At 44.3% G+C, this 25,853-nt stretch overlaps 1 protein-coding gene across 1 annotated transcript in view; it reads right to left on the bottom strand.

The window, feature by feature from the left end:
- Window positions 1–22,909: 22,909 nt before the first annotated feature.
- LOC308151713 (general transcription factor 3C polypeptide 1-like) overlaps window positions 22,910–25,853 on the bottom strand; it is a gene marked incomplete at both ends in the record, with an annotated part of 34,871 nt that continues 31,927 nt past the window's right edge. The window contains one exon of the mRNA XM_080524628.1: window positions 22,910–23,164. Within this exon, the coding sequence (XP_080380754.1) occupies window positions 22,910–23,164 (255 nt within the window). The remainder of the gene's footprint in view (window positions 23,165–25,853) is intronic.

A 25,853-nucleotide genomic window follows, 5' to 3' on the forward strand; every position in this document is an offset into this window, starting at 1 on the left:
TGACATACATCACAACACATCACAACTTGACATACATCACCACACCTCACAGCTTGATATACATCATAACACATCACAACTTGACAAACATCACAACACATCACACCTTGACAAACATCACAACACATCCTAACATCCCAAAGCCCCACTTTTTTTTTTAAAAACCGTCTAAAGTCTATCCCAGTTTACCCCCTATACTTTATCTAACTAATAATTCTAATGCATAATCAAATTAATCTCTTAGTACTATGTTTCTTGCACTATCTTTACGTCTTAGCTAAGGCCTTCACTATCTCTCCCCATATCTTTTCAAACTGATCTTTCTTATTATTGTCTATGGCTAAATTCTTCTCTATATTGGTATAATAAAGAATTTCGTTTTTCCATTGTTGTAGTGTTGGAGGTTTACTTGATTTCCAACTTCCAAGTATTAGTTTTTTAAATATAATTGATGAGTACATAATTATCCACCCCCTAGGGTATCTTACTGTGGCTACATCCTGGAAAAGACAGATTGAAGGATCAAATTTGAATCTTTCCTTATGTACCCCTGAGACAGGCGCGGATCTATGGGTGGGCCTGGGTGGGCCTAGGCCCGCCCAGATTGACAGCTGGCCCACCCAGTCAGATTCATAAAAATACATATTTTTTAATAATAAAATATTTTTTAAGTTTAATTTTCACTAACTAACTGTAATGTGAATAGTTTTGTCTTGGAAATGATTACAAGTATGTATTAATACTAATAATATTCAACTTCCTCTCTTACGTTTACATTGCTTCCTCTTTTACGTTTACTCTGATTGTTCAGTTGACCTTGACCAGTTGTTCAGTGTGCGCGCTACGATGGCTAAACAGCTAACATTGTCCCGCTTTCTTAAAAAGCCACGTCTGGAAGTCAGTGAAAATAATGAAAGTTTGGACCAGGCCTTGTCTAGAAATCTTATTTATTCACAATAACAGATGATGACGCCACACGCCGACGTGCGGAGAGTCCGAGACAGCGCTGATAGTAGTAATAATAGTTATATAATAATAGTTCGGTGAAGTATATTTTTTATGAGACTTTCCAAGATTAAAACGAAGAGGGAACATTTGTGTGGAACAACATTGTGTATGCCTTCACTGGATATAATAATATAATACAATAGAAGCACACAACTTTACACAACAATATGTGTATACACCAGTTTACGTAAATCCCCTAATAAGCAGCGTTAGGTTTTGTAATAAAATGATGGATCACCACAACTGGTCCGAGCCAGGTACATGTATGATTCAACTTGAGCTTTCGGTTTGCACTGGACTGTCAACACCCACAGTTAAAAGCTTGCAAATGATAATACAGGCATTTCTTATTACAATTTCTATACTTGGTCCTCCATAGTTGATGGTTATTGGTTAATTCATTGACTATTGCGTGCGCTTGAATGCCTTGCGTGTGTGTATTATAATAACTTGTTTGGCTGTCCGTTGCATTCTCTGGGTAGACAGGTACTTTATTTATTTTCCGTTCGTTTCATGGTCTGCATAGTGATCTCCTCCAGTCCCTGCGAATATTTTGCGTGTGTGCGTGCGTGTGCGTGCGTGTGCATGCGTGTTGGTCGTACCCAAATGTTTCGAGCACCCACGGGCAGAAACATAAATCGGCGCCTATGATCGCGAGCCCGGTTGTGTTCCATCCATCTGGCTGCTCATACATAGGTCTAAAACGTGCGGTGATGAGTTTCACTCAGGCCTACCCAGATTTTTCCAGGCCTACCCATCAGCCACTTTCTGTATCCGCCACTGCCCTGAGAGCCAATGTTCTATGTCAACCCAGGTTTTCTGTACTCTGGGACACTCCCAGAATGCGTGTATTAGTGAGTCTTTTTTTCCACACTTTAAACAGTTATCTGATACATTACTATAATACTTATGGATTTTATCTCGCGTGTGGTAGACTCTATACATTATTTTATATTGGATTAAACGTAGATTTTCATTAACTGTCATGTCATTTGTAGTATTCCAACACTCTTTCCATTTTAAACCTATATCTGTTCTTCCTAGGTCTCGATTCCACATCTCAATCCTACTTTCTAACAGTTTTTCAGCTACATAGGTCTTCTGTAGAGTTCTATAAATTTTACCTATCAAATTCTTATCAATTTCTCCATCAAATATGATATCCTCAATTGTACTCTGCTGCCCAAATGATTTTAAATTAAAATTTAGATTTATGTAGCTTCTTAGCTGCATGTATCTGAAATATTCAGCATTGGCCAACTTATATTTACTTTGGAAGTCGTGCCATGGAATAATGGTATCCCCTCCTACTAAGTCGTTTATAGTTTCTATTCCCCTTGTTCTCCATGTAGACCAATTTATTGTAGCATTCTGAAGAGCTATCCAAGGATTATTCCACAAAATAGTACTTTTTGGGATTGATATTGATTCTCCCAGTATCCTCTTAATTTTTTTCCATGACGTTTCTATATTATTTACAATAAAGTTTCCTTTTTTCTTAGTCTTATGTTCTGAAAATAAAAGAGTTAAGAGGTTTTGGGGATGTACACCTGAATCTTCAATGTGGATCCATTGTTCTTCTGCTGTGTGTTGGACTATATGCCTCAGATAGAACCCCTGGGCGGCCAGTTGGTATAGCTCCAAGTCTGGAAGGTTAAAGCCCCCCTCTGACATAGGAAGGTGTAAAATATTCCTTCTAATTCTGTGTGTTTTCCCTGCCCATATAAAATCTGTTATGGCTGAGTATACCATATTAAAGTACTTTTTTGGTGGAGTAATTGGTATAATTGAAAACAAAAAAAGAAACTTAGGAAGCCATGCCATCCTAAACAAGTTTATTCTGCCTGTCAGATTTATAGGAAGATTTTTCCATTTACTTAAAGTCTCTTTCATGTTATTGAGTAGTGGAATAAAGTTCTCTCTATAGATCTGAGTTTTTTTGTCACTAATTAAGCAACCTAAATATTTAATATTTTTTGTCCACTTAAATGGTAATTTCAATTCTGGGTTTATTCTTTTTTGTTTACCAATTGCCATTATTTCAGTTTTATCCATGTTTATTTTATATCCTGAGATATCCGAGAATTCAGAGAATATTTTTAACAAAGGGACTATAGATTTATCTATGTTCGTTAAATATAACAGAATATCATCCGCAAATAAATTTATCTTAAAGTTATTTTTGCCCACGCTTATGCCTGATACATAGGGATCTTGTCTAATTTTTTCTGCCAGTGGTTCTATTGCCAGAGCGAAAAGAAGTGGAGATAGGGGGCAACCTTGTCTGGTGCCCCTGGAGAGAGGTGTTCCGGTGGTCCATTGTGCTTCTTGAATTAACTGCGTCAGTGATGGATTGTTGATTGCTCGTTGGATATATTTCTGAGTGAGAATGGTGTTTCTTTGTTTGATGGTTTGGAGTCCGGACATGCTGTGGATGTATTGAGTGCTGATGTACATCGGGAGTCTGTATGCCATTTTTATTGCCTTGTTTTGGATGGTTTGGAGTCTGTTGAACTGGTGTTGTGAAGCTGTGGTCCAGGCTGGTGCTGCATATTCGAATAGTGATCTGATGTATGATTGGTAAACTTTGAGGATAATTTCTGGTGATGCTCCGTGTTTGTGTCACAACTTTCCGAAAAAAAGAGATAAAAATAGATAGAAAATAGATAAATAACAAAATTATAAAACTCACCAGCCACCGCTGATTTGGCAGTATAGCCCACAAGTAGTTCACAGTATATTTCTCAATATGAATCACAGTATATTTCTCACAGTAGCCTATATATTAGATCTTGACTCTACGTGCCTTCATAGCAGCAAAATAATTGATTACATCATTGTATGAGATTCTCTCACTTATTTTATGATTCACACTGAGAACCGCAAGGCCAGTGAGACGCTCCTGGGACATTGTGGATCGTAAGTATGTTTTAATTAGTTTTAACTTTGAAAAGCTCCTCTCTGCACTGGCTACAGTTACTGTTACTGTACAGTAACAAGACTTGTTTGGCTCGATTGCGAGGTTTCACAATTCCCGACATGACGACCTTTTAATCAACCCATTTTTATTTTATTTATATTTTTTTTTACTATGAGTGGGTAATAGTGGGGCCGCCTTTCGGGGCCCCAAGATGCGCCTGTATGGCCTGTATTACCCACTCAAGTGACGAGCCTTGGGTTAGGGTCAACCACCAGTATCTTAAATCCAATCCATTTGAGAAAGAATTCAACACCGCGGCAACCCCGACACCCACTGAATTACACACGTTTTATGTGGGGAAGTCTCTCTGGTGTTTAAGCTTCTAGGCGACGGTGTAGCTCGATTTCCCCATCATGCAATGCGGCACATGGAACTTGCATATTTTACCGTTTTTGTCCGTCTGAGATCTTAACCTAAGCTAGAACACGGTATATCCCCCCTGTATAACGAATACAGTTCATACCCATCGTCCAAATGGATTCAATGTGTTTTCTTTAAATCGCTGTTCTTTGTTTGTGAGTACGGGTCGAGAGGACCGTGAGACATCAGGCTGCAATGCCGCTGTCGACCACAGGGAGAGCGGTGGCGCTGTCTCACACTCACTGAGCTGAAGAGCGAGTACACGGTAGTGACAACTAGACTTGCTTCCTTTATTCTACCGTTATATTTCTGTTTAAATTAAATGGTGCTGAAGTGATGTATGTATATGGATACATAATGATGTACGTATGTAAATACTGGTGTTAATTTAAAAAACAAAGCAAATAAAAACACCTTTTACTAAAGATTTCTTCCTTTACTTCCTTTACTTTTACAACGTACTCACCCAGGTGGTTGACTATGTACAGGTGTGTGTCTCACCCAGGTGGTTGACTATGTACAGGTGTGTGTGTCTCACCCAGGTGGTTGACTATGTACAGGTGTGTGTGTCTCACCCAGGTGGTTGACTATGTACAGGTGTGTGTGTCTCACCCAGGTGGTTGACTATGTACAGGTGTGTGTGTCTCACCCAGGTGGTTGACTATGTACAGGTGTGTGTGTCTCACCCAGGTGGTTGACTATGTACAGGTGTGTGTGTCTCACCCAGGTGGTTGACTATGTACAGGTGTGTGTGTCTCACCCAGGTGGTTCACTCCAAACTGCATCTCGAAGCCGTCGGCGGTCCTGGAGTACGGACACATCATGACCCCCGCGTTGTTGATGAGGATGTTGAGCTGAGGCTCCTCTGCAACACACACACACACACACACACACACACACACACACACACACACACACACACACACCAGGAGGTCAGGGTGCTGGACAGTGGCGTAGCGGACGGGCCCGCAGGCGACGCACCGCGGGGGGGGCCCAGCCACTAGGGGGCCCCCTAACATTGGATACAAACTTGTTTGGAAACTTCGAAAAATGTCATCTTTTCTTTTACCCAATGCAGCTTCTGAGACTAACACGGGTAGGGATGCAATTAGCACTGGGTCAGGGACAAACGTCGTTGATGCACCTGTTGCTAGCAGCGTGGAGGCCAGTGTTACTGCAGCTGGCATGGCGCAGGCTGACCTGGCCGTTCGCGTTCGGAAACCTCCGAACGTTGGCGCTGTCTGGCGAACGAGCCCGGGTTCATACCAGTGTACCAACGCGGGCTCGTTCGCCAGACAGCGCCAACGTTCGGAGGTTCCCAAACGCGAACCGGCACGGTTCTTTGCCGGTGTGAAAGCCCTATATGAGGAGTTCAGTGTCAGTTCGCTTCGGTGCACCTTGCTGCCTGATTGTCTGTCCCTGTGTCATTCACTTTCAACATGGATACAAGTACAATAAGCATTCTTTAGGTGGTGGTAGATTCTCTATTCGGACATTATAGCCGCTATACTGTATGTGGGACTGTCGGTCCGATATTGTAAAAAAATAAAATAAAAAATGAGTGAAAAAAAAAGTGAAAGAAAAACAACATACAGATGATAATTCACACAATATAATACCACGAAAGCGTACAGCACTAAACAATAACATTTATTTGGGCAGCATCATACTCAAACTCAGGCAGAAGGGCAGGGTCCGGCCAGGTTCACAGTCACAGGCTGTCAGTGCATCATACAGGTACATAATTCAGCATGGTTAGGCTACAGTATATATAGCTGTTTCTTTTTCTATTCTACTATTCTATTCTACTTCTGCTGTCTGCGTCTCCCTGGGTATTCCTAGACCAGATGGCAAACAGTAAAGAAATGCCACAATATACCAGGACTTAAGAAACGAGATGTCCAACAAAGGATTTGACAAACCCTGGCCAATTTTGCGCAACAAGTACACTCTGATGCAGCGGAGACAGGGTTGCCAGATGGGCTGGTTTTTGGTGGATTTAGAAGTTTTTAGATTGGTTAGGTTGGAAATTCTCAATCCCATCTGGCAACCCTTAGCAGGGAGTCTACAGATTGTATGTTTACAGATATCGCACTGCTGTGCACACCACACTTTGTTAAAAGAAATAAAGCTTGTACTTTTCTACTTATAATACATTCTACTGATGTAGTCTACCATTTGGTTTTAGTCATAGGCTATTGCTCTCACTTGTTTGTACCTTTTGCTAAGTCAAGCATTTAGAATGTAGAGTGCATATTGCGAAATTTCACAACGTCAATAACGCATCGGACTCTAAAAAACGCACGTCTTTTTTAACCTCCGTTGCGAAAGGGCCCCCGCCGCCACCTTGCGGGGGGGCCTCGGGATTTTGCGGTACGCCACTGGTGCTGGAGGGTTACCTGGCTGTGTTACCTGTGTCTGTCTAGGGGCAGAAAGAGAGAGGAGAGAGAGAGAGAGAGAGAGAGATAGAGAGAGAGAGAAGAGCAAAGAGACAGAGAGATAGAAGAGAGGGAGAGACACACACACACAGAACGAGAGAGAGAGAGAGAGAGAGAGAGATTGGACAGGTTACAAGTCTCCACCCCCCCCCCTCCCACACCTACCTACCTGTGTTGATGAGCTCAGCGAACTCCCTGATGGAGGAGGTGTCTGCCAGGTCCAGCCTGCGGACCAGCACGTTGGGGTTCCCCGTGGTCTGGATGACCTCCTGCTGGGCCGCCCGCGCCCTGGACACGTCCCTACAGGCCAGGATCACCTTACCCCCCTACACACACACACACACACACACACACACACACACACACACACACACACACACACACACACATTTTAGTATCTTTATTTGCGTTCACATTTTACAATAAAATTCTTGAACACAAACATTAGTAGTTGCATCAGCATAGGACACTCGGTTGCTCAATGTGTTTCAGTCTGAGTGTAAGACAGGTAACACCTTCTCCCCCATATGTGTATCAGTCTGAGTGTAAGACAAGTAACACCTCCTCCTCCATATGTGTTTCAGTCTGAGTGTAAGACAGGTAACACCTACTCCTCCATATGTGTTTCAGTCTGAGTGTAAGACAGGTAACACCTTCTCCTCCATATGTGTTTCAGTCTGAGTGTAAGACAGGTAACACCTTCTCCCCCATATGTGTTTCAGTCTGAGTGTAAGACAGGTAACACCTTCTCCCCCATATGTGTTTCAGTCTGAGTGTAAGACAGGTAACACCTTCTCCTATGTGTTTCAGTCTGAGTGTAAGACAGGTAACACCTTCTCCTATGTGTTTCAGTCTGAGTGTAAGACAGGTAACACTTCTCCATATGTGTTTCAGTCTGAGTGTAAGACAGGTAACACCTGCTCCATATGTGTTTCAGTCTGAGTTTAAGACAGGTAACACCTTCTCCTCTATTGCAGATATTGAGCAGAATTTTGCCAGGGCCTTTGCTTTAGGCTTAGGGATTCCTGCTGTCTGCAAACCCCTGACCACTAGTCTGTGGACACTTCCAAGGCTTCCAAATATAACACACACACACACACACACACACACACACATTTTAATCATTTATTTCTGTCCACATAGAAACAAGTATACAGGGACACAAATACTGAAGGCACAGATGGGATGCATTCACAAACAGACATGGACAATGTCTTTCACATACAACAGGACAAGACTCACGGGTACAAGTAACACCGTCTCCGCCATATATGGCGGCTGCCAATAATCGCAGAGACAGAGCAATACTTGCTGAGCCTTTTTGCTTCTCCCTTGGACATTCCCAGTAGACGTAGTCCTCTGACAACCAATCTGTGCACATGTCCAAGACTGCCAAATATAAAGACTAATAGCGTACACCTATAGCCTAGCTCTGAGATGGTGTCTACAAGCTGCTGGTATTTCATGACCTTAGTCATGAAGGCTTCCTCTAGGCTTATATCAAAGGTGCATGCTACCTCTAATACAGACACCTCTCTGGACTCTTCATTAACAACAACAACATCTGGTGTGTTAGCAGACAACTGTGAAAAGTGACATTGGTCATTACAGAAATTGAACATGGATGCATTGACACAAGCATGTTCATACATTTTCACTGTAACTGGGAAGTGGAGTGATATGTCCTTTACTATAAGGCTCACAATTCTGTCATGACATGCTATATACATTCCTTTTTAAACATAACAGCCATTCAAGATATGTGATAGTGTTTCTGTAACCTGTTCTGTGGTGTGGTGCAAGCAATGAGGAACCTGAGTGGAGGGAAACCAAATAGAGAGGTTGAGTCTGGTAGGAAGGACTTGTAATCTGGCCTTGGTTGTGAATATGACAATGTCCTCATCGAGTGCAGTGTTTTTTAGAAAAGAATGGGAAACAGAGTGATCAGCTGTGGGAAGACATGCCAGTTTTCCCTGGAGTTTCAGACCAGTCCAGTGTTGTTGTTGTTGATGTTGATGAAGGTCCATGAGAGTCCGTCTGGCCCCTCTAGATGTTAGCTGGTGGCTCTGTGTCCAGCAAAGGAGGCTGTTGCCCTGACCTGTGTGAGAGGGTCAGATATACAGTTCTCTGAGACCCGAACAGTCTCAGAGTCAGACCGCACCCACTCCAGGGACACCCCGGCTCGGACACAGAGGTCATTCAGGTCTGGCCAATCAGACCAAACTCCAAAACCAGCGGAATGAGTGTCCAATTTTCCGCTGGGTTTCCTCTTGAACCCAAGGAAGTGGGGCTCCGCCCCCCTGGCAACTGGGACCTTCCTTCTCCTCAGGTCCAGGAACATGGAGGAGCGGGCCAGCTCCCTGACGTCCTTGTCGTCGTTGTTAAGCATCCTGAGAAGATGGGAAATTCTCATGCTGGTGTAGATCCATTCTACATTGGGGACCCCTAGCCCTCCCTCCCATTGGGGATGAAAGATGATGTCACGGGTGCTGTGTGAATTGAGTCCAAGCCACCTGCGCACTACGCTCACAGTCTTGTTGTTCATTTCACACAACACTTTCTGGGGGATGTGGACATTGGAGAAGAGGTGCTGAACTTTGGACAGGGCCACCTGCCTGATGGCTTCTAACTTCATAGTTAGTGGCAGAGGACAACTGTCTATCAAGTCCAGCCTGGAAGTGAACTCAGTCAGGATGTTATTGACTTGCTCCTTCCACTCTCCTGCGATGTTAATTTTATGTCCAAGATATGGGTACATCTCATGAAGAGAATTTACACGAATGGGCTGTGTTGCTAAAGAGAACACAGGGGGTGTGTCTGTTTTTGAGTGGTACCACCTGTTCCCCCCACTCCGCCTCTCATACAGGACAGCGCATTTGCTGGCTTTGACCTCCAGGCCAGACCATTCCAAAAAACGATCCGTCCTGCAGAGCATGTTCTTGATGACGCTCTCTTCCCTGGAGGCCAGGACAACATCATCTGCGTAGCCCTGCACTGGGTTGGGGGAGATGACACCCTCAGGGGCACACTGACACAGCAACTTAATCCACTGGTTGATGGCAATTATGAAATTAACCGCGCTCCATGGACAGCCAGTTTTAATGCCTGTCTGAAGTGGTGTTGGGCGAGTGAGCTGCTTCCCACAGATTACTTGGATGGTGGAGCTTCGGTACACATCTCTCACAATGTCAATGAATAGCTGGGGTAGCTGTATCTCTTCCAGTGATCTAATCATTATATTGTTTTGAATTCAATTCCCTGAGAGACTGGTAGCCAGTGCAGGGATCTCAGGATTGGTAATGTGTTCAAATGTCTTTGTTTTTGTTAGGACCCTAGCAGCGGCGTTTTGAGAGAGAGAGAGAGAGAGAGAGAGAGAGAGAGAGAGAGAGAGAGAGAGAGAGAGAGAGAGAGAGAGAGAGAGAGAGAGAGAGAGCGCGCGCTAGGGGTTTGCGCATGTTTGATGGTCATGAACATTTCCGCATTCCACCTTGGCGGAAGTTTACAGTTTCTACCTCCTGAGCCACAGCCGCCCCAATGTGTTTTCTTTAAATCGCTGTTCTTTGTTTGTCATCGTTTCGCTTGGATGTGGAGGTGTAGATGGAGGGGAGGAGCGGTAGAGGAGCCAATGGTAGATGGAGGGGAGGAGCGGTAGAGGAGCCAATGGCTTCCATAGGAGGTTTTTTTCTTCTTTTTTTTCCCTCTTAATAGAAGATAGAAGAATAAAAGAATAAAAGAATAAGAGAAGAATAGTGAGGATAAAACAATAAAATAGAAGATAGACAACAGGAAAAAAGGCCAACAGTGCTCAATAGTGCTTATGGGTGGATGCATGGAGGTTATTATCTAGTAAATGAAATAAAAATATAAAATCATAAAATCATATTGTCAGTCAGGATGTTGATGGTTATGGTGGATTGTTTTGCAGGATTATGGAGAGAGGTGTTCCTTTTTTTTTTTTTGTAAGATTTTATTTTCCATTTTCTTTTTACACAGAACATTATACACACATTACTTGACAAACATCACAATACATCACAACTTGACAAACATCACAACACATCTCAAATTGACATATATCACAACGCATCACAGCTTGGCATACCTCACAACACATCACAACTTGACATACATCACACACATCACAGCTTGACATACATCACAACACATCACAGCTTGACATACATCACAACACATCACAACTTGACATACATCACAACACATCACAACTTGACATACATCACCACACCTCACAGCTTGATATACATCATAACACATCACAACTTGACAAACATCACAACACATCACACCTTGACAAACATCACAACACATCCTAACATCCCAAAGCCCCACTTTTTTTTTTTAAAACCGTCTAAAGTCTATCCCAGTTTACCCCCTATACTTTATCTAACTAATAATTCTAATGCATAATCAAATTAATCTCTTAGTACTATGTTTCTTGCACTATCTTTACGTCTTAGCTAAGGCCTTCACTATCTCTCCCCATATCTTTTCAAACTGATCTTTCTTATTATTGTCTATGGCTAAATTCTTCTCTATATTGGTATAATAAAGAATTTCGTTTTTCCATTGTTGTAGTGTTGGAGGTTTACTTGATTTCCAACTTCCAAGTATTAGTTTTTTTAAATATAATTGATGAGTACATAATTATCCACCCCCTAGGGTATCTTACTGTGGCTACATCCTGGAAAAGACAGATTGAAGGATCAAATTTGAATCTTTCCTTATGTACCCCTGAGAGCCAATGTTCTATGTCAACCCAGGTTTTCTGTACTCTGGGACACTCCCAGAATGCGTGTATTAGTGAGTCTTTTTTTCCACACTTTAAACAGTTATCTGATACATTACTATAATACTTATGGATTTTATCTCGCGTGTGGTAGACTCTATACATTATTTTATATTGGATTAAACGTAGATTTTCATTAACTGTCATGTCATTTGTAGTATTCCAACACTCTTTCCATTTTAAACCTATATCTGTTCTTCCTAGGTCTCGATTCCACATCTCAATCCTACTTTCTAACAGTTTTTCAGCTACATAGGTCTTCTGTAGAGTTCTATAAATTTTACCTATCAAATTCTTATCAATTTCTCCATCAAATATGATATCCTCAATTGTACTCTGCTGCCCAAATGATTTTAAATTAAAATTTAGATTTATGTAGCTTCTTAGCTGCATGTATCTGAAATATTCAGCATTGGCCAACTTATATTTACTTTGGAAGTCGTGCCATGGAATAATGGTATCCCCTCCTACTAAGTCGTTTATAGTTTCTATTCCCCTTGTTCTCCATGTAGACCAATTTATTGTAGCATTCTGAAGAGATATCCAAGGATTATTCCACAAAATAGTACTTTTTGGGATTGATATTGATTCTCCCAGTATCCTCTTAATTTTTTTCCATGACGTTTCTATATTATTTACAATAAAGTTTCCTTTTTTCTTAGTCTTATGTTCTGAAAATAAAAGAGTTAAGAGGTTTTGGGGATGTACACCTGAATCTTCAATGTGGATCCATTGTTCTTCTGCTGTGTGTTGGACTATATGCCTCAGATAGAACCCCTGGGCGGCCAGTTGGTATAGCTCCAAGTCTGGAAGGTTAAAGCCCCCCTCTGACATAGGAAGGTGTAAAATATTCCTTCTAATTCTGTGTGTTTTCCCTGCCCATATAAAATCTGTTATGGCTGAGTATACCATATTAAAGTACTTTTTTGGTGGAGTAATTGGTATAATTGAAAACAAAAAAAGAAACTTAGGAAGCCATGCCATCCTAAACAAGTTTATTCTGCCTGTCAGATTTATAGGAAGATTTTTCCATTTACTTAAAGTCTCTTTCATGTTATTGAGTAGTGGAATAAAGTTCTCTCTATAGATCTGAGTTTTTTTGTCACTAATTAAGCAACCTAAATATTTAATATTTTTTGTCCACTTAAATGGTAATTTCAATTCTGGGTTTATTCTTTTTTGTTTACCAATTGCCATTATTTCAGTTTTATCCATGTTTATTTTATATCCTGAGATATCCGAGAATTCAGAGAATATTTTTAACAAAGGGACTATAGATTTATCTATGTTCGTTAAATATAACAGAATATCATCCGCAAATAAATTTATCTTAAAGTTATTTTTGCCCACGCTTATGCCTGATACATAGGGATCTTGTCTAATTTTTTCTGCCAGTGGTTCTATTGCCAGAGCGAAAAGAAGTGGAGATAGGGGGCAACCTTGTCTGGTGCCCCTGGAGAGAGGTGTTCCGGTGGTCCATTGTGCTTCTTGAATTAACTGCGTCAGTGATGGATTGTTGATTGCTCGTTGGATATATTTCTGAGTGAGAATGGTGTTTCTTTGTTTGATGGTTTGGAGTCCGGACATGCTGTGGATGTATTGAGTGCTGATGTACATCGGGAGTCTGTATGCCATTTTTATTGCCTTGTTTTGGATGGTTTGGAGTCTGTTGAACTGGTGTTGTGAAGCTGTGGTCCAGGCTGGTGCTGCATATTCGAATAGTGATCTGATGTATGATTGGTAAACTTTGAGGATAATTTCTGGTGATGCTCCGTGTTTGTGTCACAACTTTCCGAAAAAAAGAGATAAAAATAGATAGAAAATAGATAAATAACAAAATTATAAAACTCACCAGCCACCGCTGATTTGGCAGTATAGCCCACAAGTAGTTCACAGTATATTTCTCAATATGAATCACAGTATATTTCTCACAGTAGCCTATATATTAGATCTTGACTCTACGTGCCTTCATAGCAGCAAAATAATTGATTACATCATTGTATGAGATTCTCTCACTTATTTTATGATTCACACTGAGAACCGCAAGGCCAGTGAGACGCTCCTGGGACATTGTGGATCGTAAGTATGTTTTAATTAGTTTTAACTTTGAAAAGCTCCTCTCTGCACTGGCTACAGTTACTGTTACTGTACAGTAACAAGACTTGTTTGGCTCGATTGCGAGGTTTCACAATTCCCGACATGACGACCTTTTAATCAACCCATTTTTATTTTATTTATATTTTTTTTTACTATGAGTGGGTAATAGTGGGGCCGCCTTTCGGGGCCCCAAGATGCGCCTGTATGGCCTGTATTACCCACTCAAGTGACGAGCCTTGGGTTAGGGTCAACCACCAGTATCTTAAATCCAATCCATTTGAGAAAGAATTCAACACCGCGGCAAGCCCGAAACCCAAGATGACTAACACACGTTTTATGTGGGGAAGTCTCTCTGGTGTTTAAGCTTCTTGGCGACGGTGTAGCTCGATTTCCCCATCATGCAATGCGGCACATGGAACTTGCATATTTTACCGTTTTTGTCCGTCTGAGATCTTAACCTAAGCTAGAACACGGTATATCCCCCCTGTATAACGAATACAGTTCATACCCATCGGCCAAATGGATTCAATGTGTTTTCTTTAAATCGCTGTTCTTTGTTTGTGAGTACGTGTCGAGAGGACCGTGAGACATCAGGCTGCAATGCCGCTGTCGACCACAGGGAGAGCGGTGGCGCTGTCTCACACTCACTGAGCTGAAGAGCGAGTACACGGTAGTGACAACTAGACTTGCTTCCTTTATTCTACCGTTATATTTCTGTTTAAATTAAATGGTGCTGAAGTGATGTATGTATATGGATACATAATGATGTACGTATGTAAATACTGGTGTTAATTTAAAAAACAAAGCAAATAAAAACACCTTTTACTAAAGATTTCTTCCTTTACTTCCTTTACTTTTACAACGTACTCACCCAGGTGGTTGACTATGTACAGGTGTGTGTGTCTCACCCAGGTGGTTGACTATGTACAGGTGTGTGTGTCTCACCCAGGTGGTTGACTATGTACAGGTGTGTGTGTCTCACCCAGGTGGTTGACTATGTACAGGTGTGTGTGTCTCACCCAGGTGGTTGACTATGTACAGGTGTGTGTGTCTCACCCAGGTGGTTGACTATGTACAGGTGTGTGTGTCTCACCCAGGTGGTTGACTATGTACAGGTGTGTGTGTCTCACCCAGGTGGTTGACTATGTACAGGTGTGTGTGTCTCACCCAGGTGGTTGACTATGTACAGGTGTGTGTGTCTCACCCAGGTGGTTCACTCCAAACTGCATCTCGAAGCCGTCGGCGGTCCTGGAGTACGGACACATCATGACCCCCGCGTTGTTGATGAGGATGTTGAGCTGAGGCTCCTCTGCAACACACACACACACACACACACACACACACACACACACACACACACACACCAGGAGGTCAGGGTGCTGGACAGTGGCGTAGCGGACGGGCCCGCAGGCGACGCACCGCGGGGGGGGCCCAGCCACTAGGGGGCCCCCTAACATTGGATACAAACTTGTTTGGAAACTTCGAAAAATGTCATCTTTTCTTTTACCCAATGCAGCTTCTGAGACTAACACGGGTAGGGATGCAATTAGCACTGGGTCAGGGACAAACGTCGTTGATGCACCTGTTGCTAGCAGCGTGGAGGCCAGTGTTACTGCAGCTGGCATGGCGCAGGCTGACCTGGCCGTTCGCGTTCGGAAACCTCCGAACGTTGGCGCTGTCTGGCGAACGAGCCCGGGTTCATACCAGTGTACCAACGCGGGCTCGTTCGCCAGACAGCGCCAACGTTCGGAGGTTCCCAAACGCGAACCGGCACGGTTCTTTGCCGGTGTGAAAGCCCTATATGAGGAGTTCAGTGTCAGTTCGCTTCGGTGCACCTTGCTGCCTGATTGTCTGTCCCTGTGTCATTCACTTTCAACATGGATACAAGTACAATAAGCATTCTTTAGGTGGTGGTAGATTCTCTACTCGGACATTATAGCCGCTATACTGTATGTGGGACTGTCGGTCCGATATTGTAAAAAAATAAAATAAAAAATGAGTGAAAAAAAAAGTGAAAGAAAAACAACATACAGATGATAATTCACACAATATAATACCACGAAAGCGTACAGCACTAAACAATAACATTTATTTGGGCAGCATCATACTCAAACTCAGGCAGAAGGGCAGGGTCCGGCCAGGTTCACAGTCACAGGCTGTCAGTGCATCATACAGGTACATAATTCAGCATGGTTAGGCTACAGTATATATAGCTGTTTCTTTTTCTATTCTACTATTCTATTCTACTTCTGCTGTCTGCGTCTCCCTGGGTATTCCTAGACCAGATGGCAAACAGTAAAGAAATGCCACAATATACCAGGACTTAAGAAACGAGATGTCCAACAAAGGATTTGACTAACCCTGGCCAATTTTACGCAACAAGTACACTCTGATGCAGCGGCGACAGGGTTGCCAGATGGGCTGGTTTTTGGTGGATTTAGAAGTTTTTAGATTGGTTAGGTTGGAAATTCTCAATCCCATCTGGCAACCCTTAGCGGAGAGTCTACAGATTGTATGTTTACAGATATCGCACTGCTGTGCACACCACACTTTGTTAAAAGAAATAAAGCTTGTACTTTTCTACTTATAATACATTCTACTGATGTAGTCTACCATTTGGTTTTAGTCATAGGCTATTGCTCTCACTTGTTTGTACCTTTTGCTAAGTCAAGCATTTAGAATGTAGAGTGCATATTGCGAAATTTCACAACGTCAATAACGCATCGGACTCTAAAAAACGCACGTCTTTTTTAACCTCCGTTGCGAAAGGGCCCCCGCCGCCACCTTGCGGGGGGGCCTCGGGATTTTGCGGTACGCCACTGGTGCTGGAGGGTTACCTGGCTGTGTTACCTGTGTCTGTCTAGGGGCAGAAAGAGAGAGGAGAGAGAGAGAGAGAGAGATAGAGAGAGAGAGAAGAGCAAAGAGACAGAGAGATAGAAGAGAGGGAGAGACACACACACACAGAACGAGAGAGAGAGAGAGAGAGAGAGAGAGAGAGAGAGAGAGAGAGATTGGACAGGTTACAAGTCTCCACCCCCCCCCCCTCCCACACCTACCTACCTGTGTTGATGAGCTCAGCGAACTCCCTGATGGAGGAGGTGTCTGCCAGGTCCAGCCTGCGGACCAGCACGTTGGGGTTCCCCGTGGTCTGGATGACCTCCTGCTGGGCCGCCCGCGCCCTGGACACGTCCCTGCAGGCCAGGATCACCTTACCCCCTACACACACACACACACACACACACACACACACACACACACACACACACACACACACACACACATTTTAGTATCTTTATTTGCGTTCACATTTTACAATAAAATTCTTGAACACAAACATTAGTAGTTGCATCAGCATAGGACACTCGGTTGCTCAATGTGTTTCAGTCTGAGTGTAAGACAGGTAACACCTTCTCCCCCATATGTGTTTCAGTCTGAGTGTAAGACAGGTAACACCTTCTCCTCCATATGTGTTTCAGTCTGAGTGTAAGACAGGTAACACCTCCTCCTCCATATGTGTTTCAGTCTGAGTGTAAGACAGGTAACACCTTCTCCTCCATATGTGTTTCAGTCTGAGTGTAAGACAGGTAACACCTTCTCCTCCATATGTGTTTCAGTCTGAGTGTAAGACAGGTAACACCTTCTTCTATGTGTTTCAGTCTGAGTGTAAGACAGGTAACACCTTCTCCTCTATTGCAGATATTGAGCAGAATTTTGCCAGGGCCTTTGCTTTAGGCTTAGGGATTCCTGCTGTCTGCAAACCCCTGACCACTAGTCTGTGGACACTTCCAAGGCTTCCAAATATAACACACACACACACACACACACACACACACACACACACACACACACACACACACTACTGGGTCTGAGGCTGGGGGAGGTAGAACACCAGGGGAGTGTGTGTGTGTGTGTATTAACTCTCTCTCTGTCCTGTGTGTGTATGTGTGTGTGTGTGTGTGTGTGTGTGTGTGTGTGTGTGTACATGCGTGCGTCTCTCTGTCCTGTGTGTGTGTATATATGTGTGTGTGTGTGTGTGTGTGTGTGTGTGTGTGTGTGGTGGCCTACCTCTCCTGGCCAGGTCCAGGGCCTGTTGGCTCCTGTGATGATGATGGTCTTCCCATCCAGCCTGACGCTGGACGACCACTGGCCCCAGAGACGAGCTCTAGAGACACACACACACACACACACACGCACACACACGACAGAGAAAGGGTTAGGGTTAGTACACACACACACACACACACACACAGACACAGACACAGACACAGACACATATACACACGTACATACACACACACATAGGACAGAGAGAGGGTTAGTACACACAAACACACACACACAGACACACACGCGCAGGCACACGCACAAGCACAAGCACACACACACACACACACACACACACAGAACAGAGAGAGAGGGTTAGTACACACACACACACACACACACACACACACACACACACACACACACACACACACACACTACTGGGTCTGTGGCTGGGGGAGGTAGAACACCAGGGGAGTGTGTGTGTGTGTGTATTAACTCTCTCTCTGTCCTGTGTGTGTATATGTGTGTGTGTGTGTGTGTGTGTACATGCGTGCGTCTCTCTGTCCTGTGTGTGTGTATATGTGTGTGTGTGTGTGTGTGTGTGTGTGTGGTGGCCTACCTCTCCTGGCCAGGTCCAGGGCCGTTGCCATGCCGATGCCGGTGTTGGCTCCTGTGATGATGATGGTCTTCCCATCCAGCCTGACGCTGGACGACCACTGGCCCCAGAGACGAGCTCTAGAGACACACACACACACACACACACGCACACGCACACACACGACAGAGAAAGGGTTAGGGTTAGTACACACACACACACACACACACACACACACACACAGACACATATACACACGTACATACACACACACACACACACACACACATAGGACAGAGAGAGGGTTAGTATTCTGGGAGGCAGTATGCATACTGTGTAAACGGTCGGCTGGTTTTCGCATACTTATTATGAATTTAGTAGGCAGTATGCAGTATATACTCATTGAGTATGCTAGTATGCAGTATGCTAGTATACCATTCCGATCACAGCCAATATCTTCGCCACCAGGAACAATTTAACCGTTAACTTAATTACACTCAAACCCATCTGATCCGTATTCTAGAAGTGTTGCCGGGTAGAGTGGTACCAGAGATTAATTGAAACCTTTGAAAAAATGATTCTGTCCAGTTTATACAAATATACTAGACATGTGTAAAATGACATGTAATTGCACCAATAGTTACTGACATACTTTTGTAAAAACGTTATATAAAACCCGGAAGTCTTAATTGAGCTAGATGGAACTACTTGAAGCTCAGAGAACACAGGTGTGTTAGTTGTTGTAATGAATAAATATTGTGGTAAACCTACCTAATGTCAGATGTACTCTGATCAAGTCGGGGGTGTCCATGGGCAAGACACTGAACCCTAAATTGCTCCCAGTGAGCGGGCCGGCACCTTGCATGGTAGCTTGCTGCCATTGGTGTGTGAATGTGTGTGTGAATGGGTGAATGAGAGGCCTTTGGAATAAGGCGCTATATAAGTGCAGTCCATTTACCATGTATGTTAGTGTCAGAATAGCCAGTATGAGTAATGCATTACCTACATTACATTACCCTGAAAAAAAAAGCGTGGCAGTTTCCTCTCTAACAAGGTTAAATTGATAAACAGACACACCCCATTATAACCAAGAAACTGAGGACAACAGGGACGTGCTGGGTAGAATAATTGCTTGCATTAAGTTGTGTGATGAAACCGAATCGGCGGTGAGCTCTGAACATTGGCTTATTAATCAGGTACGTCTCTGAGACCATGTGTGAGGGAGATTCTAGACTCCGAAGACATTATGATGAGCAGTCCATATTTAAGGGTAGCCTACAGTGAGTGGTCAAAGTTAGCTATATCTAGCACTTAGTTTGACTCACAACAGAGAATAACGTGTTATTTTCCATGCAGTGTGACACAGATACAAGATATATTTTGCACTGGTCTGTATTTTACAAAATAAGTTGATCTTTTCATAGAATCGATGATATTTCAGAGAGAGAGAGAGAGAGAGAGAGGGAGAGAGAGAGAGGCAAGGCAAGGCAAGGCAAGTTTATTTGTATAGCACATTTCATACAACAGGGGCAATTCAAAGTGCTTTACATGCATTATTTAAAAATACAGCAAGAGGAGCATAAAAATAAAAATTACAATGAATAAAAGCAAATATAAGAAGTAAATAGATAAAACATTTAAAAAGACAATAGTTAATGGAAAAAAGACATTGATAGAAGTGTTTGTGTTTAATCATAACTGGTGCAAAACATGAAGGTTTTTTTAGCTTAGATTAAAATGTTTTAAGTGTTTGGGCCTGTTTGATTTCTTCAGGGAGTTTGTTCCAGGAGCATGCAGCAGCGCGACTGAAAGCTGCTGCACCGTGTTTTGTTTTTACTCTTGGAATTATTAGCTGATTTGTCTCAGCTGACCTTAGGGACCTTGCGGGAATATAGGGTGGGAGGAGATCTGATATGTATTTTGGTCCAAGACCATTTTATGATTTGTATGTAATTAGGAGGATTTTGAATTCAATTCTCTGAGAGACTGGTAGCCAGTGCAGGGATCTCAGGATTGGTGTAATGTGTTCAAATTTCTTTGTTTTTGTTAGGACCCTAGCAGCGGCGTTTTGGATGAGCTGCAATTTACAAACAGCTCCTTTAGATAGGCCTGTTAGTAGACCATTACAATAATCAAGTCTACTCGAAACAAATGCATGGATGAGTTTTTCAAGGTCTTGCTTGGACATGAAACCTCTCATTCTTGTTATGTTTTTCAGGTGATAGTAGGCTGATTGGAGGGCAGTGAGCGGGAGACTCATCAAGGACATGTAGTTAATTAATGCAGTGGACAGCGGCTGTTTCTCCAGCGTTCCTGTCACTTCGGATTTCGGAACGTCATAAAATTAAATATGTAAGTCATGCATTTTCCATGTTTCCCATTGATGGTATATGACGCCGTAAATTTAACTAAAGTTCAGCCGCGAAGTTGTTGCACTGTTGTCCTAAATCAGTGCAGACTGGCAGGGTAGGAGCACAGGTTTCATACAGGTTAGAGCGCCGTTATTCTGTCATGGTCTGATAATGAAGCATTGTTCTTTTTTATTTGATGACTTGTTTGATCGATTGATAGCGTAAAAGTGAAGTTGTGAATGAGTCGCGAGCGTCAATGCTTTTCTACGATACTCCTGATGACGTATCAGTCTTGAAGGGTTGTCCCTCTTCCATGATTTCTCAGGTGTGTTGATAATAAAGGAAAAAAGATGCTTATAGCACACGCAACAGAAATAAACACAGCTGAAGAAGGCATTGCGAGATGTGAGAATTCGCCGGCAACATAACGCGTCACCCGTACTGCGTCTATTTAAACCACTGCTGATGACGTCGTGAAGGGCTGTCCCATTTCATAGGGGTAGATTTCAACCCCGACGGCTTGTGGCTCTGTTCGAAGGCCTTGGCTTGAAATCGAGTCACACTCGAAAACGAGCCATAGCGGTAGAAAAGGGAATCAGGATTGGGCCTTAGACTCAACTCATTTTTTTTTTTATCTGCACTTATAAGAGCAAAGTTGAACAAGCAAGTCACTCGATGTTAACATGCAAAAACAATGAATGAATCAAGTAAATCAGGGCATTTGTTATTCTATAATTATTGCATTTCTTTGTGAGAGTTTGTGAGTTAAAACTGTTACAGCGATGTTGGCTTGACTGTCTAAGGAAGAGTAACTATTTTTACACTCAAACGTACGTTAACAATGAAAGCTTGAAGAACTCTGTCTGTGTTGTTGATGTGAATGATATGACGTAAGTTATGGAATCATGTTTAAACGTGCGGTACTGTGTCTATGATGATGAACTGTTAATAAACTATTATACAACGGATAGATCCGGTCCATTGTCTCTATTGGTCAGTTTGCGTTCCGGCCGTGCCGATATCCATGACATACGCACGGCTAAATGGAATGTTGACATCTTTTCATATTACTCCGCGTTTGTATATATTAGCAACCGATAAACAACTGTTCAGCGGACGAATACACTTACAATAAATCACAGTTCCATTAAGATACATTAATTAAAAGTCTTGTCTTTCTTTTGTGAAATATTGATAGATAAATGTGGTAACCGTTGTATAAAAGCGTTATGGAACGAGAAGCCGTGGTATATCGTGGATATCGCCACAGCTAGGGGGGAAACGGTATATGGCACGATATACCACGGCTTCTCGTTCCATAACGCTAAATTGAAGCGCTGTGTAGATGACAGTTAGGATTGACGACAGCCCATCAAGCGGCCTTGGGATCACTGCAGAATGTGTTAGGGTGGGGCGCTTAGGTGGCGTAGTGGATTAAGCGCTGACCATGTACCGCAGGGCTCCCGGTACGATTCCAGCCGCAGACATATCCTGCATGTCATCCCTTCTCTCTCTCTCACCCATCCTTCCACTCACGGTGAAACATCACTCTTTTTAACTATCTTTATTTATTAAGTCCCACTCTCAAAATTACAATTTAGCAACATAACATACAACAAAAAAAACTTAGTTAAAAGTAATAACGAACAGCTTTCACAAATGTGTAAACAGAATTCCTGCACGTAAACATAACACAAGGCATACGTTCTAGCTCTGTAAAACCAGAACTGGACCAGACGTTCTCTAAAACGGCCGCCAACTGTCCCTTTGAGAACCTAGTCCAACACATCCAACTGAACTTAAGTCTTTCAACAACTATTGGGACTATAGGTTAGCCAAACCTAGCCATTACTAGCCTAGCTTAGCCATGGTTAGCCTAACCTAGCCATTACTAGCCTAGGTTAGCCATGGTTAGCCTAACCAAGCCATAATTAGCCTAGCCATGGTTAGCCAAACCAAGCCATAATTAGCCTAGCCATGGTTAGCCAAACCAAGCCATAATTAGCCTAGCCATGGTTAGCCAAACCAAGCCATAATTAGCCTAGCCATGGTTAGCCAAACCAAGCCATAATTAGCCTAGCCTAGCCTAGCCCTTACTAGCCATGGTTAGCCAAACCAAGCCATAATTAGCCTAGCCATGGTTAGCCAAACCAAGCCATAATTAGCCTAGCCATGGTTAGCCAAACCAAGCCATAATTAGCCTAGCCCTTACTAGCCATGGTTAGCCTAGCCCTCCAGCCCCGCTCCCCCGGGGAAGTTGATCCACTGGTTCCAGTTGAGCTCGTGGGGGAACACCTGACCCAGCCGCAGGCAGCAGTCCACGGTGGACTCGTAGAACACGGTGCCCTCCCCCGCCCTGGCCCCGCCCCTGGCCCCGCCCACCTCCCTGGACACGGAGGTGGCGCCCGGGGAGGAGAAGAGGGAGGGCTTGGGACGACTCGACAGGAACTTCCTCCTCAGGCAGCCGATCTCAATCAGCACCTGGCGGAGGGGGGGAGGGAGAGGGAGGGGAGGGAGAGGGAGGGGAGGGAGAGGGAAAGAGGAAGCGGGGGAAGGGTGAGAGAGAGTGGGAGAAAGGGGGTGGGAGAGAGAGAGAGAGGGATGGGGAGAAAGGTGAGTTTGGACAGAAGCATTTGAGTGGAGGTTTCCCTGAACAGGGGAGGAGTTACTGTGACAGACAGGTGAGGTCATGTGACAGACAGGTGAGGTCATGTGACAGACAGGTGAGGTCATGTGACAGACAGGTGAGGTCATGTGACAGACAGGTGAGGTCATGTGACAGACAGGTGAGGTCATGTGACAGACAGGTGAGGTCATGTGACAGACAGGTGAGGTCATGTGACAGACAGGTGAGGTCATCATGCTGCATTCAGGCGCTCCTCAGAAAGCAGGAGACTGAAGCCACGTTGAGATCTCAGATCTTGCCCTTTCACAACCGACCAATCGGACGCGATCCAGGGAGATGTCAGAGATTTCCAAGGAGCATTTGAACACAGCATTAATCTGTGCACAGGAGAGGCTACTGACTGACGGACAGGTGAGGTTTACCTGTACAGCTACAGGTTGTTACGGGGAGGGCCTGGTTGTTAAGGGGAGGGTCTAGTTGTTAAGGGGAGGGTCTAGTTGTTAAGGGGAGGGTCTAGTTGTTAAGGGGAGGGTCCAGTTGTTAAGGGGAGGGTCCAGTTGTTAAGGGGAGGGTCTAGTTGTTAAGGGGAGGGTCCAGTTGTTAAGGGGAGGGTCTAGTTGTTACGGGGAGGGTCCAGTTGTTAAGGGGAGGGTCTAGTTGTTAAGGGGAGGGTCCAGTTGTTACGGGGAGGGTCTAGTTGTTAAGGGGAGGGTCTGGTTGTTAAGGGGAGGGTCTAGTTGTTAAGGGGAGGGTCCAGTTGTTAAGGGGAGGGTCCAGTTGTTACGGGGAGGGTCTAGTTGTTAAGGGGAGGGTCCAGTTGTTACGGGGAGGGTCTAGTTGTTAAGGGGAGGGTCTGGTTGTTAAGGGGAGGGTCTAGTTGTTAAGGGGAGGGTCCAGTTGTTAAGGGGAGGGTCTAGTTGTTAAGGGGAGAGTCCAGTTGTTAAGGGGAGGGTCTAGTTGTTAAGGGGAGGGTCTAGTTGTTAAGGGGAGGGTCCAGTTGTTAAGGGGAGGGTCTAGTTGTTAAGGGGAGGGTCTAGTTGTTAAGGGGAGGGTCCAGTTGTTACGGGGAGGGTCTAGTTGTTAAGGGGAGGGTCCAGTTGTTAAGGGGAGGGTCTAGTTGTTAAGGGGAGGGTCCAGCAGTTACAGGGAGGGTCCAGTTGTTAAGGGGAGGGTCCAGTTGTTAAGGGGAGGGTCCAGTTGTTACGGGGAGGGTCCAGTTGTTACGGGGAGGGTCTAATTGTTAAGGGGAGGGTCTAGTTGTTACAGGGAGGGTCTAATTGTTAAGGGGAGAGTCCAGTTGTTACAGGGAGGGTCTAGTTGTTAAGGGGAGGGTCTAGTTGTTAAGGGGAGGGTCTAGTTGTTAAGGGGAGGGTCCAGTTGTTAAGGGGAGGGTCTAGTTGTTAAGGGGAGGGTCTAGTTGTTAAGGGGAGGGTCTAGTTGTTAAGGGGAGGGTCCAGTTGTTAAGGGGAGGGTCTAGTTGTTAAGGGGAGGGTCTAGTTGTTAAGGGGAGGGTCCAGTTGTTAAGGGGAGGGTCTAGTTGTTAAGGGGAGGGTCCAGTTGTTACAGGGAGGGTCTAGTTGTTACGGGGAGGGTCTAGTTGTTACGGGGAGGGTCCAGTTGTTAAGGGGAGGGTCTAGTTGTTAAGGGGAGGGTCCAGTTGTTACGGGGAGGGTCCAGTTGTTAAGGGGAGGGTCTAGTTGTTAAGGGGAGGGTCCAGTTGTTACGGGGAGGGTCTAGTTGTTACAGGGAGGGTCTAGTTGTTAAGGGGAGGGTCTAGTTGTTAAGGGGAGGGTCTAGTTGTTAAGGGGAGGGTCTAGTTGTTACAGGGAGGGTCTAGTTGTTACGGGGAGGGTCTAGTTGTTACGGGGAGGGTCCAGTTGTTAAGGGGAGGGTCTAGTTGTTACGGGGAGGGTCTAGTTGTTAAGGGGAGAGTCCAGTTGTTACGGGGAGGGTCTAGTTGTTAAGGGGAGAGTCCAGTTGTTAAGGGGAGAGTCCAGTTGTTAAGGGGAGGGTCCAGTTGTTAAGGGGAGGGTCTAGTTGTTAAGGGGAGAGTCCAGTTGTTACGGGGAGGGTCTAGTTGTTAAGGGGAGGGTCTAGTTGTTACGGGGAGGGTCTAGTTGTTAAGGGGAGAGTCCAGTTGTTACGGGGAGGGTCTAGTTGTTACGGGGAGGGTCTAGTTGTTAAGGGGAGGGTCTAGTTGTTACGGGGAGGGTCCAGTTGTTACGGGGAGGGTCCAGTTGTTACGGGGAGGGTCCAGTTGTTAAGGGGAGGGTCCAGTTGTTACGGGGAGGGTCCAGTTGTTACGGGGAGGGTCCAGTTGTTACGGGGAGGGTCCAGTTGTTACGGGGAGGGTCCAGTTGTTACGGGGAGGGTCCAGTTGTTACGGGGAGGGTCCAGTTGTTACGGGGAGGGTCCAGTTGTTACGGGGAGGGTCCAGTTGTTACGGGGAGGGTCCAGTTGTTACGGGGAGGGTCCAGTTGTTACGGGGAGGGTCCAGTTGTTACGGGGAGGGTCTAGTTGTTACGGGGAGGGTCTAGTTGTTAA

This window comes from Nansenia antarctica (genome assembly GCF_963989245.1).
Source record: "Nansenia antarctica genome assembly, chromosome: 2".
In the NCBI taxonomy this organism is placed as follows: domain Eukaryota; kingdom Metazoa; phylum Chordata; class Actinopteri; order Argentiniformes; family Microstomatidae; genus Nansenia; species Nansenia antarctica.